General features: G+C 47.3%; 1 protein-coding gene across 2 annotated transcripts in view; it reads left to right on the forward strand.

Moving 5' to 3' along the window:
• Nucleotides 1-20,342, forward strand: part of RBM20 (RNA binding motif protein 20) — a 192,846-nt gene that overhangs the window by 165,409 nt on the left and 7,095 nt on the right. For both annotated transcript variants that reach the window (XM_508032.8, XM_054659887.2), the window contains exons 9-13: nucleotides 121-790; nucleotides 8,042-8,146; nucleotides 9,245-9,905; nucleotides 11,452-11,586; nucleotides 19,020-19,141. In XM_508032.8, coding sequence (XP_508032.5) covers nucleotides 121-790; nucleotides 8,042-8,146; nucleotides 9,245-9,905; nucleotides 11,452-11,586; nucleotides 19,020-19,141 — 1,693 coding nt within the window. The remainder of the gene's footprint in view (nucleotides 1-120; nucleotides 791-8,041; nucleotides 8,147-9,244; nucleotides 9,906-11,451; nucleotides 11,587-19,019; nucleotides 19,142-20,342) is intronic.

Below are 20,342 nucleotides of genomic sequence, written 5' to 3' on the forward strand. Positions count from 1 at the left end.
AAGAGTGTACACAGTTACATGCACAGTATATCTAAGACAGAGACTGTGTGTATCTGTGTGTGGGTGGGGTGGGATGGGAGGTGTGAAGATTCTAAATCCTGCTCCTCGGTTCCCTCACAGATATGGCCCAGAAAGGCCGCGGTCTCGTAGTCCGGTGAGCCGGTCACTCTCCCCGAGGTCCCACACTCCCAGCTTCACCTCCTGCAGCTCTTCCCACAGCCCTCCGGGCCCCTCCCGGGCTGACTGGGGCAATGGCCGGGACTCCTGGGAGCACTCTCCCTATGCCAGGAGGGAGGAAGAGCGAGACCCGGCTCCCTGGAGGGAGAACGGAGATGACAAGAGGGACAGGATGGACCCCTGGGCACATGATCGCAAACACCACCCCCGGCAACTGGACAAGGCTGAGTTGGACGAGCGACCAGAAGGAGGGAGGCCCCACCGGGAGAAGTACCCGAGATCTGGGTCTCCCAACCTGCCCCACTCTGTGTCCAGTTACAAAAGCCGTGAAGACGGCTACTACCGGAAAGAGCCCAAAGCCAAGTCTGACAAGTATCTGAAGCAGCAGCAGGATGCCCCCGGGAGGTCCAGGAGGAAAGACGAGGCCAGGCTGCGGGAAAGCAGACACCCCCATCCCGATGACTCAGGCAAGGAAGATGGGCTGGGGCCAAAGGTCACTAGGGCCCCTGAGGGCGCCAAGGCCAAGCAGAATGAGAAAAATAAAACCAAGAGAACTGATAGAGACCAAGAAGGAGCTGATGATAGAAAAGAAAACACAATGGCAGAGAATGAGGTAATGATCAATTTCTTCCCCAGGTAAGGCGAGGCAGGCCCTGAAGGAGAATAATCATAATAATATAATGAGGATGAACGTTTATTGAATGAATGAACATTTACTGGCTATTTACTATGCGCTAGGCACTGTGCAAGACACTTTATCTCAGTGAACTCATTTAATCCTCACAGGTTTTGAGTACTAACCTTTGAGCTTGGTACTATTGTTACTGCAGGTGAGGAAACTGAGGCACAGAGAACTTACGTTATTTGTCCAAGAACACACGGTCAGGAAATGGCAGACCCAGAATTATACCAAGGAGATCTGGCCCCAAATCCCATGGCACCTGTTGCCTTTACTAGAAGTTAGGGCGGGACATGATGGAAAGGCCTGTAGTCCTGTTCGTCCAGTAGGGAGTGGCCTGAGGTGTTTGCACCCAAAGAGCCTCCCAAGGGAGATTAGATCTTTGGTTCATTCTGTCCTCCCTCCTGCCAAAAGCATTTACCAGTCCTGGAACTCTGAGGAGAGGTGGTGAAGGAGAAGCCGTCACCACCCGCTAAATTAAACTGGGTGCCCAGAGCTGTCCACAGTGTTTTACCTCCACTCTAATAAAAATGTACGGTGGCTGGGCACAGTGGCTCATGCCTGCAATCCTGGCACTTTGGGAGGCCGAGGCAGGTAGATCACCTGAGGTCAGGAGTTCGAGACCAGCCTGGCCAATGTAGTGAAACCCTGTCTCTACTAAAAATACAAAAATTAGCCAGGCAAGGTGGTGCACCCCTGTAGTCCCAGCTACTCAGGAGGCTGAGGCAGGAGAATCACTTTAACCCGGGAGGCGGAGGTTGCAGTGAGCCGAGATCATGTCATTGCACTCCAGCCTGGATGACAAGAGTGAAACTCTATTTCAAAAAAAAAAAATGCATGGCAATGGCTGGCACCTTCATGGCATCTGAAAGGTCTGAGGGCTTGCAGCAGTACTTCAGTTCACACAGGGGCGTCACAAGGAGGGTTGTGATTACCAGGTTTATATTCTAACTTGGCTTACACTTCCTTCTTGCCAGAGCCTTCTATATTTAAGTAGGGGTAGGATAAGTGAGGTTTGGCAATATGCATAAGGAGCCTAATTTTTAAAATCCTCCACACATACTTTCTAGTCATTCTGACCTGGGAGTTGGTGACAATACTAAGTGCAAATAAGGAGCCCAAATCTCTACTCCATGAACACTGAAGAGTCACCTTTTGGATGCTACTTCAGCATTCATTCCAACATGTATAGATGGAGTGCCACTTTGCCAGGTGGTGTGCTAGGTGTAGGCGAGCCAAAGGTGAATAGGACATAGTCCATGTTACAGCAGAGACAGAAGTCCAGTGGTGGAAACAGACCTATTAATATAAAAATAATTTATATACAATGGGACTCATGCCAGCATTTACAGAGGATGAGCTGCTCTGTGGGCAATTATTAACTCTGCACAGGAACAGGAAAAGAGCTACTCAGAGAGGGTGATATTTGAGCTGAGTATTAAAAATAGAAAAAAGCAGTTTGGGTTTTTTTTTTTTTTTTTTTTGAGACAGAGTCTCACTCTGTCACCCAGGCTGGAGTGCAGTGGTGTGATCTCAGCTCACTGCAACCTCTGCCTCCTGGGTTCAAGCAATTCTCCTGCCTCAGCCTCCTTAGTATTTGGGATTACAGGTGTGCGCCACCACGCCCAGCTAATTTTTATATTTTTAGTAGAGACAGGGTTTCACCATGTTGGTCAGGCTGGTCTCGAACTGCTGACCTCGTGATCCTCCTGCCTTGGCCTCCCAAAGTGCTGGGATTACAGGCGTGAGCCGCCGTGCCCCGCCAAGATTCTTGATAGAAGCAGAAGCCAGGGCAAAAGTGAAAAAGAAAGACTGTTTTGAAGAACCTGGAGATAATCGGCATGGCTGCATCTTTAGGGCATATTAGGGATAATGTTTTTAAAGAGTAAAATCATGACTCTGATGCACATATATAATGAATACATGTCAAAGGTTTTATTCAACTCATTAATTAATGACGGCATCATGAGATGCAAAAACCAACTCAAAAGAGAATCCAAAGAGCAGGCAACATATACAGGCAATCAGGAATGCTAAAATGAATTTGCTAATAGGTGTAAAAGTGGCCCCTTCCACAGGGGGCAGGGAATCGGTTGCATCTCCAGCAGAGACAATTCATGTGCATCTCTAGGAACAAGAATCATTTGTATTAGGATCTGATTTCTGCAACTTATACAGTTGTAAAATACCTCAGTTCAAGATAATGAAAGGTGCAGACTTCTATAGAATCAGATGCCCTGAAAGGGTGTGCTAGACAAATGCCCAGCATTCCAGTGAAAGGACACCCAGTAGTCTTTTTTTGCCCATTACAAAGTCTGCCACGATTTTTCCTAACTGGCATAGCAGGAGGAAGAACAGGAGATGAGATTAGGGAAGAGGGTGAGACTCATGGAAGACACTGTGTGCCTCACCAGGGACTTGAACTGGATCCCAAGGACCTGGTGAACCAGTGGATATTTTTAAAAGTATATGTGCTTGGAGGTATCCAAGTTGCTGGTGATGGATGATGGGCAGAGAGCAAGAGTTGGCAGAGGCTCAAGGAAAGCCTGGGCTTCATGTGGGTACCACCAGCCTGCCAACCCTCTCTCCCCCAAGGCTGAGAGGTAGAGCTGCTTCCTGCACTTCTACTCACACTCCTGAGACTCTGCCCTGGGAACCTCATTTCTTCTACTGTTTTACCACCCTGCTCTCATCGGTTTTTACAACATTGCTCATTTAAGGTGACGCTATGTGTCAGCCAAAGAGCCCCTGATGGAAAAAGAATCTCAGAAAGCCCCAAGAATTTCCCCACAGTTCTGTCCCTCAAGTTGGTTCTGCCTCTTACAACCCTGGAGTGGGGTCAGTAGGGACTTACTGGGGCCCCTCATAGATTGTTTCTTTAGGTTTGGAGCCAGGCAGTCCAACACTGTGTGTTGGAATGACAGCAGAACAGAGAGTATTTTGCACTGTCCTCAAACTCTGTATGATGAACTCAAGAAAAGCCCAGACCCCACAGGGCTGCCCCAGGAGTCAGATAACAGGTGGCAACTGAACTTGGGAATGAAGGCAGCAGGGCTTGCTGTTCTTCCAGTGCACCAGGCACCTCCTGCCCTCAGCGCCTTTACAGGTGTTGCTGCTGCCAAGGAGCCACAAGTCTTCCTGGCTTGCTCCTCACCTCCTTTGTCTTTACTCATGGCCACATTCTCTACTCTCCCTGTCCACTGCATATGATTTCAACACACCAACCTGCTCTTCTCCCTCCCACCACTGCAAACCATCTCAACACCCCACCCAACCCCCTCCCCTCCCCCGACACTACTGTAGACCATCTCAACACCCCAACCCATTCCTCTCCCTCCCCACCACTGCATACCATCTCAACGCCCCAACCCATTCCTCTCCCTCCCCACTGCTGCATACCATCTCAACACCCCAACCCACTCTTCTCCCTCCCCACCGCTGCATACCATCTCAACACCCCAACCCACTCTTCTCCCTCCCCACCACTGCAGACCATCTCAACACCCCAACCTGCTCCCCTCCCTCTCGTCACTGCAGACCATCTCAACACCCCAACCTGCTCCCCTCCCTCTCGTCACTGCAGACCATCTCAATACCCCAACCCATTCCTCTCCCTCCCACTGCTGCAGACCATCTCAACACCTCAACCCCCTCCTCTCCCTCCCTGCTTTCCTGTTTTTGGTGGCATTTACCACCTTCAAACCTATTACTTAATGTCTTTATTTTACTTAGTGTCTATTGTCACCCCCAGCTCCAGATGTAAACTTCACAAGGCAGGAAGTTTTGTCTGTTGTGTTCACTGCTGTGTTCCCAGTCCCTAGAGGAGGGCTTGGCACAGAGCAGGTGTCCAGTGAGTACCTGTTGAAGGTATGAAGGTTGGAACCCAGACTCTGGAAGCAAAGGCCTGGCTTCTGACTACCAGATCAGACCCTGCTTTCTTCTGCCTCACTTTTCTTGTTTGTAAAATGGGTGTGATCACGAGGCTGTTGTAGTACTTTGAAGAGGTCATGCTCATTAAAATATCCTGAGCTCTCTGGAGAAAGTTCCCGTGGTTGAGAAGCCAGTGTGCGTGCTGCTCCGTGGTGATGGGTGGCCACGTCCATACCTGAGACCCAATCCTGGCCACAGGACCATAAAGAGGAGGAAAGAAATGAAGTCACAGATAAGGAAAACATGGGGAAGAAACACTGCTACATCCTACTGGGAGGGAGGGTTCAAGAGTGGCAGGCCCAGGTGACTAGGGAAGGGAAGCCAGGCTAATGACAAGTGGAGCCAGGCCAGCATAATGGGACCATGGCTGACTGAGAAAGTGGTGCCATCTGTGGGGCCGGAGCTACTGCTCAGCTCCATTCTACAGCTGCCATGCAGGAGTGCATGCCACGCTGTCAAATCTCCCTTTTCTTAGAGCAAGACAAGTGTCTAGTATAAACCAAAACATACCTGTGGGCCAGATGCCATCTAGAAGCCCCAGAGTGTAACCCCTGGTATAACCAATCCATAAGAGGTGAAGATTTTTAAAACCCTTATGCTTCAGAGCCTAGACAAGACCCAACCATGCGGGAAGACAGGTGAGAACTTGTTATTCACCCCACCCCCTTCTACCAATTTCATTCTTTTATTGACCAATATTTGTGGAGCACCCGGCATTGGGACTATAGTTAGTGACACTGAAATGACCCCTGGGCTCGTGGAGCTCATAGTCTAGTGAGAGAAATGCTAATCCAGTGATTCCTTAAATGAACAGAAGAGCTTGAGTATTAAGTGCTAAGAAGGAGATGAAGGTACGCAATGCTGTGAGTGCCTGTGATAAATCTGAGCCTTCTCAGGGTTAGGCTGTGCCTATTGAGATTTGGAGGCACGGTGAGTATTGACTGGGTGAAAAGGAAGTGAAAAGACAGAGGAAGCAGCGTGCACAAGGGCCTCCAGCAGCTCCAGGGCTCCAGTGTTGCCGTAGCAGAGAGCTGGCATTAGAGTAACAGGAGGTGAGGCTGACTTGTCAACAGGGCCTACACTATGCAGGGCCTTGTAGGCAGGTTGAAGATTTTTGCCTTTATCTTAACTACCAGGGGAAGCAAATGAAGTATTTAAGCAAGAAAATACAGTGAGGAGGCTGGACACAGTGGCTCACGCCTGTAATTCCAGCACTTTGGGAGGCTGAGGCAGGCAGATCGCTTGAGGTCAGGAGTTCGAGACCAGCCTGGCCAACATGGTGAAACCCTGTCTCTACTAAAAATACAAAAAAAAAAAAAAAATTAGCCAGGTGTGGTGGCAGGCACCTGTAATCCCAGTTACTTGGGAGGCTGAGGCAGCAGAATTGCTTGAACCCAGGAGGCGGAGATTGCGGTGAGCCGAGATCATGCCATTGCACTCCAGCCTGGGCAACAAGAGCAAAACTCCATCTCAAAAAAAAAAAACAAAAAAAAAAAAACGACAATATGGTGAGGATGTGATCATTTTTGCATTTTGGAATGATCATTCTTAATTGCCTTGGGAAGAATAGATTTTGGGGGAAGGTACAGAGCAGAAGTGGGAGACCAGTTTCGAAGTGGTTCGGTAGCCCGGGCCCTGTGGTGGCAGAGCCCTGCTTGCAACAGTTGGCGTTTCAGTCTCAGTCTGTGAGCTGCTGTGGGCAGCTGGGGGCACCCGTTGCACCCATCTGTTCCACTTAAGCTGCTGCTGTCTCCTGGAAGTGATCCCACAGCAAAGGGAAGCTCTGAAAGGTTGTTTCCTTTGCCTGCAGGGTGGAAGAGCAGGGGTCTGCTTGGTGGAGGGCTTTCAGCCCGGCTAGCAAGACTGTCCCTGCCTCTCCCAACTTGAACTGAAGGGGGTCCCTTTACTGTGTTGATCTGGGAGTGTGGCTGCAGGAACTGCTTGGGAAGGGTAAGGATTATTCATTTTGACAAGAGAGGGCCATGGATAGGTGATTCAGGGAGATAAAAATAAAGTCACCTGTTGGTAGAAGCTATAATAGCTAAAAAGGTATTTGTAGTTGCTTTATACTCAGGCTAGTGCAGTAGACTTCAGCAAAGCTTTCAGTGGAATCTTCCACAGCAAACACTGGAAACAAAGGACTTTAGGATTTGAACTATGTATCCCTGTCCAGTAATAACTGGTGAAACCAGTCAGCCCTGAGTTCTGCTCCAGCTGGCTCCTAGTCAGCTCAAGGGGGTGTGTCTGATTGTAAGAAATCAGAACTAGAGTGGTTTACTTAGAACCAACCTCAGCCAAGAATGTCCTAGAACTGCAGCTTGGCCCTCAGAAAGCCCAGGAGTAGTCATTGATTTGGTGGCCAAAGTTTAAGTCATGGGAGAATATCCCCCAGAAACTTCTAATGTGGGGGTTGGCAAAGTTTTCTAGGACTAGATAGTAAATATTTTAGCCTATGTGGGCCAAGGGGCAAAATTGAGGATTTTATGTAGGCACTTCTATAATCACTTAAAATGTAATTATGTAAACATGTAAAATTCATTCTTAGCTCACAAGCTATACAAAAACAGGCTGTAGGTCAGATTTGACCTGCAGACTATAGTTTGCTGACCCTTGTCTTAAAGGTTGGGTAGAGGCCCTAATTCTCAAACCAAACACCTGCTTTCAATTGTTCAGTTTCACAGACATGCGCACTACTGTGAGGGTCCTGATTTGGGGGAAGGGAATACAAGGAAGGAGGAAAGGGAGTGTTAGTTTGGGCTATCACTCAAGGACAGAGGGCAACAGAAAGGTGTGAGGGCACTCTGACTGTGCCCTTTCTACCTATAAGTGTCCTGAATGATTTTTTTCATAGCCAAGATGACTCTGTTGGGGAAATGTCACCGTGATGGTTAACCCCGGGGTCTTGGCCGGCCCAAGTCAGTTCAAGTTTTGTTGCTTCTACTCTGCAAAAAATACCCAGTTTGCCAGGTATTTCTGCCCCCTAAAGACATCGGGTCAGGCTTCAAGACATTTCTCTGCCTCCATTTGTCTGTGTGACTGTGAGCAAATTACTTAACCTCTCTGAACCTCAGTTTTCTAATCTATAAAATGAAGATGCTGATAGCAGCTGCCTCCGAGGGATTCTGGGAGGATAAAGGAAATGCTGTATGTGAAACCTATCTGAGAGCTGGGACCTGCATTCAGTATCATTCTTTTTTTCTTCTCCCTGTCACTGCTCACTGTTGATTTGGTTTGCTCTGTTCTTCCTTTGGTAAGGCTGGAAAAGAGGAACAGGAGGGCATGGAAGAAAGCCCTCAATCAGTGGGCAGACAGGAGAAAGAAGCAGAGTTCTCTGATCCGGAAAACACAAGGACAAAGAAGGTAAAGTTTGTTTCGGATTCTGCACTTCTGCCATGAGGGACTGAGTCACAGGAGTCCCCCTTTTGCCTGGTGATGTCCTGCTGGATGGAATATGGCTGAGACCCCACCATTAGTTCCATGAATGAACCAGTCCTCCTAGCGCTACTTTGGAGGAGTGGCTGTGCCTGGAATCTTCGGACAGTTTTTATTGAAGCGATCTTTACGCACATGTCTGGGCTCTGCTCACTCTCCAGCAATTTGGCTGTGTTCCTACGAGAAAACATGTGCCCAAAAAAAGACTCAGGCTTCAGAGCCAGGCTCCCAAAATAGACAAGTCCCTTGGCGGGGATGGGGCGAGAAGCTGCTTTGGGCACTCAAGCTGGGGCCCTGACTTCAGCAGGCCCAGACCCTAGGATTAACAAGCCATCTACTGTGCTTGTATAGATTGTTTTACTTAATTAAAATGAAAAAATCCAGTTACAGTTCTCCTGGGCTGGAGCTGCCACAACAAAAAGAAATATCCTTGGAACAGGGCCATCTTCGTGCCTTTCCAGTCAGGAGAGGCAGGAGAAATGAGTATCGCTGGCAGGGAAGCTGATCTCCTAAATCTGTCTGTGGAGCTGGGAGTCCATGGGCTGCCGCAGATGCCAAGGGGAAAGTTCTAGAAGGTGCCTAGTAGAAGCTTTGGCTGTGGGAGTGTATGTACCCCTGCTGGGAGAGGGTGCTTGGGGGGAATTTTGTGAGGGGCTTTGCTGGAGTTACATTTAGTGATGACCCAGATGCAAGAAAGATGCTCCAGTAAGTATTTAGAGTTTATAACTTCATTATTCATGCATTCAAAAACTGTATATTGAGCACCTATTATCTACTGGGGCTTGAAATTCTTTGTGTCACTTTAAATATGGTGGATTAAGCATTAAGGGCCTATTCCAAACCTTGAGCATCACCCTAAAGATGAGTTGGTGCTGTGGGACTTGAGTGGTTCACAGTAATTGTACCAGGTAGAGGTAAGAATGCTCAGATTCTTCCTGATTTGAGTGGTCCTTATGGCCAAGTCTTGTGCCTTCCAGTTGAATGCTCTCAACCACCCTCTGACCTCCATTCTGCATTTTTGTACAGGAACAAGATTGGGAGAGTGAAAGTGAGGCAGAGGGGGAGAGCTGGTATCCCACTAACATGGAGGAGCTGGTGACAGTGGACGAGGTTGGGGAAGAAGAAGATTTTATCATGGAACCAGACATCCCAGAGCTGGAAGAAATTGTGCCCATTGACCAGAAAGACAAAATTTGCCCAGAAACATGTCTGTGTGTGACAACCACCTTAGACTTAGACCTGGCCCAGGATTTCCCCAAGGAAGGAGTCAAGGCCGTAGGGAATGGGGCTGCAGAAATCAGCCTCAAGTCACCCAGAGAACTGCCCTCTGCTTCCACAAGCTGTCCCAGTGACATGGACGTGGAAATGCCTGGCCTAAATCTGGATGCTGAGCAGAAGCCAGCTGAAAGTGAGACAGGCCTCTCCCTGGAGGATTCAGATTGCTACGAGAAGGAGGCAAAGGGAGTGGAGAGCTCAGATGTTCATCCAGCCCCTACAGTCCAGCAAATGTCTTCCCCTAAGCCAGCAGAGGAGAGGGCCCGGCAGCCAAGCCCATTTGTCGATGATTGCAAGACCAGGGGGACCCCCGAAGATGGGGCTTGTGAAGGCAGCCCCCTGGAGGAGAAAGCCAGCCCCCCCATCGAAACCGATCTCCAAAACCAAGCTTGCCAAGAAGTGTTGACCCCGGGTAACTACCTCCCCTTTCCTCACGGGTGGTCGGGTTGATTGGACTCCTGCTCACCTGATAAAGTATGAGCATGTGCAGGCTGGAATGAACATAAGTAAGGTTTTAACTAGCATTAAAGTGGGTGCAGAAAGTGATTTAGCAACAAAGGCAAGCCTCTAAAAGCCTGGCTAAACTGTTAGCGATTTTAGGCAAGTGGTGTAAAGGAAGTTAGATAGGAGGCTGCATGTTTTCTGAGAAGCAAACTCAGGGCAGACTTCTCTGCATTAACAGGAGCCCAGATGGACTTGGATAACTAAAATTAGACTGGGTTATCAGCAAAAGGAGATCAGGAGGAGCCTCGTGCCTGCACAGCAGAGGGCCACCCAGGCTGTTATTTCTGTGATGGGGGCAAGAGTAGGGGATACAAGAAAGGAGTGGAAGGGGAAGGAACAGAGGATCCTTAAAGGGTACAGCTGTTCCCTTTCTTACTACCTCAGACCCATTTTTTGCTAGGGTCTGACGGTGATACAAGACTTGTTGCAGGATATTCTCTCACTCCATTGGAGGTGACGTTTTGTGCCTATGCCCGGCACTGTGACATCATGAAAGAGAGAGTTTAAAATAGGCTAAGCCCCGTCTTCTCTGCCAAGTGGAACTTAAGATCCATCAGGGGGTTTGGGGGGAGGGAGAGAGAGTAGCCTTTAAGATTCTCACTGTGAAAATAATTAGGGATTTGCTTTACAGAAAGCCTGTAGCACACCAGAGGTTGAAGTGAGAGTCAGGGGCAGAAAATACAGAGGAAAGGCTTAAAAATGAACATTTCAACCCAGGGCCCTGTGGGTGGCATGAGCTGTTAGGTAACTGGGAGGCTTGGGATTTTTTCCATGTCAAGCTGACCTGAGCTGTTTTTTACCTGCATGGATCTGAGTTTCCATGGAAACCCCGCCGTGAAATGCCTTCTTGTTGCTAGAGAAACCCTGAGGCCCAGGCTCTGTCTAGAGAAGGCACGAATAAAGGAGGAGTGAAATCTTCACCTCACTCCAATCAAGCCCCTTTTATTTTGCGGTATAGGTCTCAACATGTGCCAGTGTTAGAGGCTCATTAACTGACCCAGTGTTTGGGGTTCATATTTAATAACAGCTTGACAAGCTTGGGGAGAGAATGGCATTGCCTGTTTTGCTAGCCTCGGTGGACGTCAGCACAATTTTTGCCCGTCAGTAATTCCTCTGCCTGCAGAGATGGAATGATACTGAGATGGGAGGCATGGGGGGTGTGGGGTGGATCTTCTCAACTGAAGGCATCAGCAGCCCATCCCCCTGGGCCAAATGCAAAGATTTGCCAAGTTTTATTGTGTGTGGCATTCTTTTGGCAGTGGAAAAAGCTCCTAATGACAGTGCTTTGGTTCTAATTAGCAACCATTGCCCCAGCCTTATGTGATTAAGCAGTCCAAAGAACAATTCCCAATCATACTATGCAGGGATAGAATTTCAGGGACTCTTTGAGGCATGTTGTATTTCTTTTTTTTTTTTTTTTTTTTTTTTTTTTTGCCTTGGTTCATGTTTTGCAGAAAACTCCAGGTACGTGGAAATGAAATCTCTGGAGGTGAGGTCACCAGAGTACACTGAAGTGGAACTGAAACAGCCCCTTTCTTTGCCCTCTTGGGAACCAGAGGATGTGTTCAGTGAACTTAGCATTCCTCTAGGTAAGCAAAACACACAGTCTTTCCTGAAATTCAGGTCTAGGAAATAACAGTTCCATAGCAACCTCAAGAGCTTGAGAGAGCTTTTTGTCATTTTGTTGTTGACACCGTTTTTTGTTCTTTTGAGACAAGGTCTCGCTCTGTCACCCAGGCTGCAGTGCAGTGGCATGATCTCAGCTCACTGCAGCCTCAAATTCCTGGGCCCAAGTGATCCTCCCACCTCAGCCTCCTGAGAAGCTTGGACCACAGGTGCACACCACCAGGCCCAGCTAATTTTATTTATTTATTTATTTATTTTTGTAGAGATGGGGTCTCCATATGTGGCCCAGGCTGGTCTTCAACTCCTGGGCTTAAGTGATCCTCCTGCCTCAGCTTCCCAAAGTGCTGGGATTACAGGTGTGAGCCACTTCACCTGGCTGGCCTATCGTTATTTTAAGTGTATGATGCAATAACCTAGATTTGCAAGGGGCGGCTGTAAACTTTCTTGCAATTTCAGTCTCCCATAATAGACCAGATACTCCGTGAAAACAGCCTTGAATAACAGTGCCCTGGGACCCAGAGCTAAGAAGTCCTGTTTTTCCTGTCAGGGAATGCTTTATTCTTGATGACATGGAGTCTTTAAGCCTAGCCTTTATTCAGGCAGGAAAGCAGATGCCCAGCAGCCTCCATAAAGTCAACAAAAATGAACTTCGTCTGCTATTGTTCATTGCTCCAGTCCTTCCCAGAACAATGCTACATATTTTTTTCTCTTTAAAGGACCAACTTTTCTGAGGCAATGATGCTGAATAGAATGTGTTTGGGGCAGACTACCCCTAGTTCATAGAAAGGGTATTGAACAGGGAGACCTGGGTTTCTGTTCTTCCTACTTATGGGTGACTGTGTGCCCTCAGGTAAGTCATACCCCTTCTTGAGCCTTAGTTTCCTCACTGTAATTTAGACAGTGATTTTTTCAATGGTGGAAGTGTTGGGAATGAAGTGGGGAGGGAGTTTACTGATGGAATCACCTAGGAATGAATCCCTTTTCAAAGAGAAGAGTTAAGCAGAGTCTCAGGGTAGGGAGTGAAGCCACTTTAAGAAAGTTCCCTGGGAGATTCTGACACAACCACTAACCCAGCAACTCCAGCCTACATCATCTTTGAGTCCCCTCGCATTAGCTCTGAAAGGTCGGAATTAGATAAAGTAGTAGTAGCAGCTGTTCAGAAGGAGAGCTCAGGAAAGTGTCACCTGGGAAAGTGTCACAAGGAAGCATAAGAAGCACAGGTCATCTGATGCCTGATGACCACGTGTCTGATCATGCAGGGAGGGGCTGGTCAGTGTGGAGGCTCGTCCTTTCCATCCAACTTGCTCTTTTTTTCCCTTCTCCTTTAAAAAAATCTCTTACTATTTCTTTCCTCCAGGTGTACCATTTTTATAGTCAGATCTGGAGAGCAAACTTCCTTTTTTTTTTAAGGGATAAATTTACTGCACAGCATCTCCCAAGACAAAAACATAAGAAAGAAGGATAAAGAAATACTAACCTTAGAATAAACTGAGATGACCCTGGGTATTTTAGCTCTAGAAAGCAGTTGCAAAGGCCACCCTGCAGGAGAAGAGAGGGCTCCTTCATGCATTCAGTCAGTCAGCAAATACTTACTGGATAACATGGTACTGTGCTAGACACTCTGGGGTAACCAAGAAATATAACACAAGTCTCTTGTCATCCAAGAACTTGGAACCTAATTGATACTAGCAAAAATTAAGAATAAATTCTGCTACCTTGTAATTTGTGTTTTACTGCTGTTTTTCATTATAGAAAGTGTGAAAGATTATGTAACAAATTCAAAAAATAAGAACCATATCAAGTCAATATTAAAGGTCTGATTGATCTCTTCCCTCCAGTCTCTCCCCAGTCTCCAGAGGTAGCCTACCACTGTCATGCCCAGTTTTTCTCTCACAAAAATAGGATCACACTACACACATAATGTTCTGCAAGTTCACTTAGTAGCAGGTCTTAGACATTTCTTCATGTCAGTACATAGAGAACACATTCTTTTTAACCACTGCAAATATTCCATCGTAAAAGCTATGCTATAAATGACTGATCTTTCCTCTGCTGGTGAACAGTTAGGCTGTCTGCTCTTTTTCCCATTTTAATAGCTAAGCTTTTATTGTTAACATTCCCCATGCAGGCACCATCCCTAGGGATCTGTATGTATTATCACATTTAACCCTCTCAAAACACCTATGAGGTAGGTGCTGTTTTTATCCTTATTTAACAGATAAAAAATCTGAAATGCAGAGTCACACAGCTAATAACTGGCAAAAACCAGAGTCAGGTTCAAATCCCAGTCATCTGACTCTAGAGCCATGTTCTTAGCTTCTGTTCTCTGCTGCCTTTCAGATGTGCTTGTTCAGTGGTATGTGTATGCCAGTGTTCCTGTGGGAGAGCGTCCTAGCCAGGGGGTTGTAGGGTGGTATGTATTTGCATTTTAAATTTTCATAATTGCTACTAAATTGCACTCCAAAAAGATGGTATCAGTTTTCCCTGCGACCTTGAGTGAGAGTTCCCAATATCCACCTCCCATTGGATTTTATCAGTTTTTAATCTTTCCTAACCAGTTAGGAAGAAAATAGTATCTCACCTTTTTAAAATTGGCTCTATTGAGTTATAATTGATATACAGTAAGTGCATATCAAGTGCATAGTTTGATCAGTTTTGACCTATAAATATACCTGTGAGACCATCACCACAATCAAGACTGGGAACAATGTTCATCATATCCCAAATTTCCTGTCTCCTATGTAACCCCTCTCTCCCCACAGTGCAACCCCCAGGTAAAGGATCTCCTTTCTGTCACTAAGTATTACTTTGCATTTTCTAGAGTTTTATATAAAGGGAATCATATCGTATGTGCTAGTTTGGCTTCTTTTGCTCAACATCATTGAGATTCATCTGTACTTTTGGGTGGATCAGTAGTCTGTTTCTTTCTTCTTCTTTTTTTTTTGAGACAAAGTTTTTCTCTCGTTACCCAGGCGGGAGTATAGTGGCATGATCTTGGCTCACTGCAACCTCCACCTCCTGGGTTCAAGTGATTCTCCTGCCTCAGCCTCCAGAGTAGCTGGGATTACAGGCACCTGCCACCACGCCTGGCTAGTTTTTTGTCTTTTTTAGTAGAGATAAGGTTCCACCATGTTGGCCTTGAACTGTTGGGGTCTTGAACTCCTGACCTCAGGTGATCCACCTGCCTCAGCCTCCCAAAGTGCTAGGATTACAGGTGTGAGCCACTGTGCCCGGCCAGTCTGTTTCTTTTTATTGTTGAGGAGTATTGCGTTGCATATATGGATACATCACATTCTGTTTATTCATCTGTTGACAAATATTTGGGTTGTTTTCAGTTCGGGGCCTTTACAGATTGTACTTGTTAATAGTCTTCAGTTAGCTTTGAGATTCATTATCTCATTGGTCCCTGAAGGAAGAGTATGGTATGAGGTTCTGCATTTGACAGGTGAGGAAACTGAAGTCCAGAGACTTACCCAGGATGACATAGCAAATGCAGGTTAGAACTCAGGATTTCTCAGCCTGGGCAACATAGGGAGACCCTGTCTCTACAAAAAAATAAAATAAAATAAAACTAGCCAGGAGTGGTGGTGTGAATCTGCAGTCCCAGCTACTTGGGAGGCTGAGGGAGGAGGATTGCTTGAACCTGGGAGGAGATCCAGGCTGCAGTGAGCCATTATTGTGCCACTGCACTCCAGCCTGGGCAGCAGAGTGAGTGAGATCCTGTCTCAGAAAAAAAGGAAAAGAAACAAAAAAAAACACTCAGGATTTCCGATCTCAGATCACTCTGTTCTCCAGGTTCTTCCAGTTCAGGCAGCAACACAGTGTAGGAAAGGCAACATTTGTGCAGAAACTGTGAACACAGTCTGTGGAATCTGATTCCCTGAGTTTAAATCCCCTGTCTACTACTTACTGGCTGGATGACAAAGAGCAACTTATTTAACCTCTGCTTGGATTTCTTCATCTGTGAATCAGCCATAGTAATAGGAGGCTACTACGCAGAGTTATTTTGAGGATTAAGTGAACAAATACTGGTAAGGTCTTAGTGGCTTCCAGTGGGAGGTACTTAATAAGGGTTGTCTATTATTATTATTCACTCATGAAATATTTAAGACCTATTAAGGCTCCTCTCACCGGGGCTGCATAACCCTTTAGCCTCCAGGACTGGTCACTACTGGCATGGAGACTTCTAGGGAGGTGAGAGACAATTTTTTGGCTTTGTCCCATGGAAAGCATAGAGCTGAAATAAGGGATGTCAAGGACTGGGCTCCCAGTTGGGAGGAAAGGGAGGCCAGTCGCGTTGCTCGGGGACTGGGGGTGGGCATGGCTGGGGAAGTACACTGCACTCTGCACTTGAGATCCAGGCCAGCTCTGCATGACCCTGGCCAGCGCGAGCCTGCCAAGGCTTGCTCTCAGTAGAAACAAACAGCATCGCCTGCAAAGTGCAAGCTCCCTCCTCTATCCGTCCCAGCTTTACTAGGATGACAGAGTTATAATTACCCATGCCATGAGCTGTTATTAGAAGCCAAATGCAGCTTTAGTGATCCTAGTAGAGGCTGGAAAATGGAGGACTGAGTGGCTCCAGAACACATCACGGCCGGGGCAATATGTCTTGATGCTGCCTCTTCATGTCCCCGTCACATTCCAGAAGTGTCCTGAGTTGTGCCATGGGATATGTGGTGTCTGCAGCAACCCCCATTTATTCTGGGACAAGTTACCAGCTCTTGGGGTTTCTCCTCCTCCAGGCTTCTCTTCCCCTAGTGCTGCCTGATAGCTGCCTGGTACTGCCTGAACTTGCAGAGCAGGGGCCAGGGAAGAAAGTTGCCACCAAACTGTGGAGCCGGGTTCCCCAGGTGGCCTTGGGGAGAGGTTGGGGTTCAAGTGAGAAAGCCAACATTTAGGCAGTTATTAACAGCTTCTGTGATGAAATATTTAACACATGTCTCCAAACCAGTATTTTTGAGCAACAGGCAAAATGATAGGTGCTTCCCCTAAACATCACTTACAGCACTATTATTCCTATTTCACAGATGAGGAAACTAATCTCAGAGAGGGTAAACAGTGTGCCTGAGGTCACACAGCATAAGTAAAAGAGTTGGGTTTGCCTCTACATTCTATTTTCTCTCCATGACACTGTGGCTTCCAAGGTTTTTTTTGTTTGTTTGTTTTTTGGTTTTTTTTTTTTTGCTTTTTTGACAGTAGAAGTCTTTGTTCAAGTGAAATCGGTTCCAGAACTGACAGAAGATAGCTCTAGCTACATTGCTGGGGGCTTTGGCTACCAGCTCAATCCCTGCTTCAGGGTCTGTGGTAGCTCCTAGGGCATCTGTACGCCTTCTGGGGGTCCCAGGACAGGGACTCAGAGGACTCAACAGGGGGCTTAATAAAAACCCCAGGGCTTCTTTCCTGGTACCACCCAGCTCGTTCATCCTCCAGAGGCTGGGACGGGACTGAGAGTGTGGCTCTGATCAAAGCCCTCCTTTTTTCCCAGCTGCCCCTCTCCTATACTGCGGGGGTCTCGGCTCCCTACAGAGCAGCAGCAGAGGGAAAACTATTTTGTAACAACGCAGGAAGGAGGCAGACCTTGCTGAATGCGCCTCTGCCCGCACCAACAGCCAGGAGCCAGGACCTGTTTGTGAGGTGGAGGGGAGAACTGGCCCCCACAGCCCAAGCTGGGGCCACTTTTCCATCCTTTGCGGAGAGGAAGGGAAGGACACTCAACCTCCCTCCGGGCACCTGGGCCTGAGTGAGGCCCTCTCACTTCTGGGGACCACTGCTGAGGGCATGGCGTGTAGCCTGCGATGTGGCAGTTAGAGAAAGCCAGACTGAGGAGGACGCCTCAGGCCCCGGACCACAGCCCCACTGTCAGTCCAGGCAGGCCTCCTGGGCTCCCTCCTTCCCTCCCAACTCCCTCCCTCAGAGCTGCCCTTCACACTGATAAGTGGCTATTTTGAAATGAAAAAAAAGTTCTAATGACAAGTCTAGGCTGCTTCCTTCTGACAGGGTCTCCTAGGCACTTAGCTCAGTGTCCTGGGAGGTGGGAGGAGGAAAGTGAAGCCACCCAACCAGCTGGGCTTGCAGTTGGTCACGCTGTGCCTTGGAGCAGGCGCTGTCATGAGTGGAGACCTTGCCTGTCCCCATCCCTGCAAGAAATTGCTGTTCCCCTGCCTGTGCCATTCCCAGGCCCCTTCCTTCCTTCTACCCAGGATGGCCAGACCTGAAACCATTGCCCAGCCCCAGCAGAAGAGAGGCTTGCCCCCCAGCCTGCAAGTGGGATTGGGTGTTCCAAGCATCACCCCTCTTTCTTAGTTCCCTGATGGGTCCTGCTTCTCACAGCCCTCACACCCTGCCTTTTGGCTGGCGCTGCACAGTCAGGTGCCTGGTAAACAGGGCATGTGTTCCTACCTCCATTCTCAGGTGAGGAAACTGAGCCCCAGGAGCAGTTCAGCTGACTCTCCCCAGGTCACATGGGTTCTTAGCATCTGGCCTGGACCCTCTCAGAGCTGGGCTCTTTCCACTCCACTGACTGACCGTGTCTTCAAAAGGAGAACTGTGACCTGCAAAACACCTTCGTGGAGGCTGGAGCAGCCACCATCCCTTCAAGGATGACTCCCCTGGCTGTGACATTGTCACTCCTCTCTGGTGGTGGTGCCAGTTGTTTCCTTTGCTTGGAATCAAAAGGCCTCCCAGAATTCTGGGACTTATATTTAATAAATCACAAATGAAATGCTAATTGATGGTTCGGATGTAAAGACTAGGGGAAGTGGGAAAATGTTAATGATATACAATTTCACGAAAAAAAAGAGGACAGAGAATTGTAATTAGGGTATGACTAAAATGCCCCCCCCAAAAGAGGCCTACATACAGGTTAATTATGTGGAAGAAAATATTTGGATTGGAGTGACTCTGGGTGATTTTTTCCTTCCTTTTATTTACTTTTTTTTCTGTAAAGAACATAATTCTAAAATAAACAAACAAAAATGAGAGAATTCTTCGAGAGTCCTGGTCACAGCAGCTGCAGAGAGAGGTACAGTGTGAAGAAATGAAATCCAACAAGTGAAATATCAGAAATGTCAGAAATCACCTTCATTGTTCTTGGAAGGAGATTGATAGTAGGAGAATAGGCCAGCAGCAGGCCATGGAATGGCTAAGTGCTTACCACACCGCCGAGTCCATCCCTTACATTCACAACCACCTGTGAATGAAGTGGGTGTGAGTCTCTTTGTGACTGTTCTGCAAATGAGGAAACTGAGGCTTGGAGAAGCTCAGTAACCAGCCAAGGTCAACAGCAAGTGAGGGGTGGAGCTCGTGGCTCCCATTTCTACCTGATGGCTGCCAGGACACAGGGGCCTGCCTCCCATGCCATCCTAACCTTGCGTGTCTATCCCCCATCCTTTCCCAGGGGTGGAGTTCGTGGTTCCCAGGACTGGCTTTTATTGCAAGCTGTGTGGGCTGTTCTACACGAGCGAGGAGACAGCAAAGATGAGCCACTGCCGCAGCGCTGTCCACTACAGGAACTTACAGGTAAAAATCCACTCTCCTTGCCCAGCATGCCAGGGGCTCCCCAGTCTCCATAACCGAGCCAGGTGTCTGGCGTCCTTGGCCTTGCTTGCCTCTGAGTCTAGCTCCTACCTGCAAGGCCTACTCCAGGCCACAGGTTACTTGCCATTCCCCAAGCACACCAGGCTGTTTTCTGCTTCTGTGTCTGTCTCCTTCCACTACATGGAGAACCCCTAATCTTCCCATAGACTTGATTCCATCAGGCTGCTCTCGACATGGTGGCTACCTCCTGTGTTGCTCCTAGCACATGTCTCTACTTTAATACCTAAAACATCCTGTTTGGGTTGGCTTTGGCAATATCCACCTCTCCCTCTATACTGTGAGTAACTCAAGTTAGGCCAGTGTTCCTCTGGCCTGTGATTGGGACTGACCCCTTCCCACAAGACTCGGATGTTCCAGTTTTTCTCTGTTTCTGTTCCCCTATGCAGGTATCCCTGCTTGCTAGAATAAAAAAAAAAAAAAAAAAAAAAAACACTGTTTTGTTCTTTTTAACTGTTCATCCATACAGCAAATACTTATCACAGGCATGCTAGGTACCAGACACTATTCTAGGGACCGGGGATACTGGAACAACAACAGTAAAGTGGACAAAAATCCCTGTTCTCATGGATTTTTCATTCTAATGTAGGTGACAAGCAATAAATGAAGTAAATGGTATAGTATGTTAAAGGGCGACATATAAAAAATACTCTATACACCGTATTTCACCCAGTCTAAGGTGCCATCATTTGTAAGGCACCACTATTTTTTGGTACCAACTAGAAAAAAAATGTTGCAAATCAAGTGATGAGACTCCATCAACTGTAAAATGAATTTTTATTTCAGAAATATTAATGTGTGAAAAAATGTGTCTTGAGATCAATGAAATATGGTAATATGTTCTATAATATATACCTAATTAATATGTAATATATTAGAATGTGGTTTTCATGATTAACTTCTGGCATGGGCTAGGTTTTGATAGCTTAACAGAAGACATGGTATATCAGAGGGCCAGGGGTAAGTATCTCAAGACACCTCCTGTTTTTACTACAAGGAATCAGACTAGTTATTTGAACCATAAGGCTTTGACTCAAGAAGTCCTCACAGTGGCTGTGCCCAAGTCCCAGGCTAGGCATTACTATTATCATTAAATTGTTTAAAAGTGACTGATCTAGCCGTTCTT

Source organism: Pan troglodytes, chromosome 8 (assembly GCF_028858775.2).
Source record: "Pan troglodytes isolate AG18354 chromosome 8, NHGRI_mPanTro3-v2.0_pri, whole genome shotgun sequence".
NCBI classification, from domain to species: domain Eukaryota; kingdom Metazoa; phylum Chordata; class Mammalia; order Primates; family Hominidae; genus Pan; species Pan troglodytes.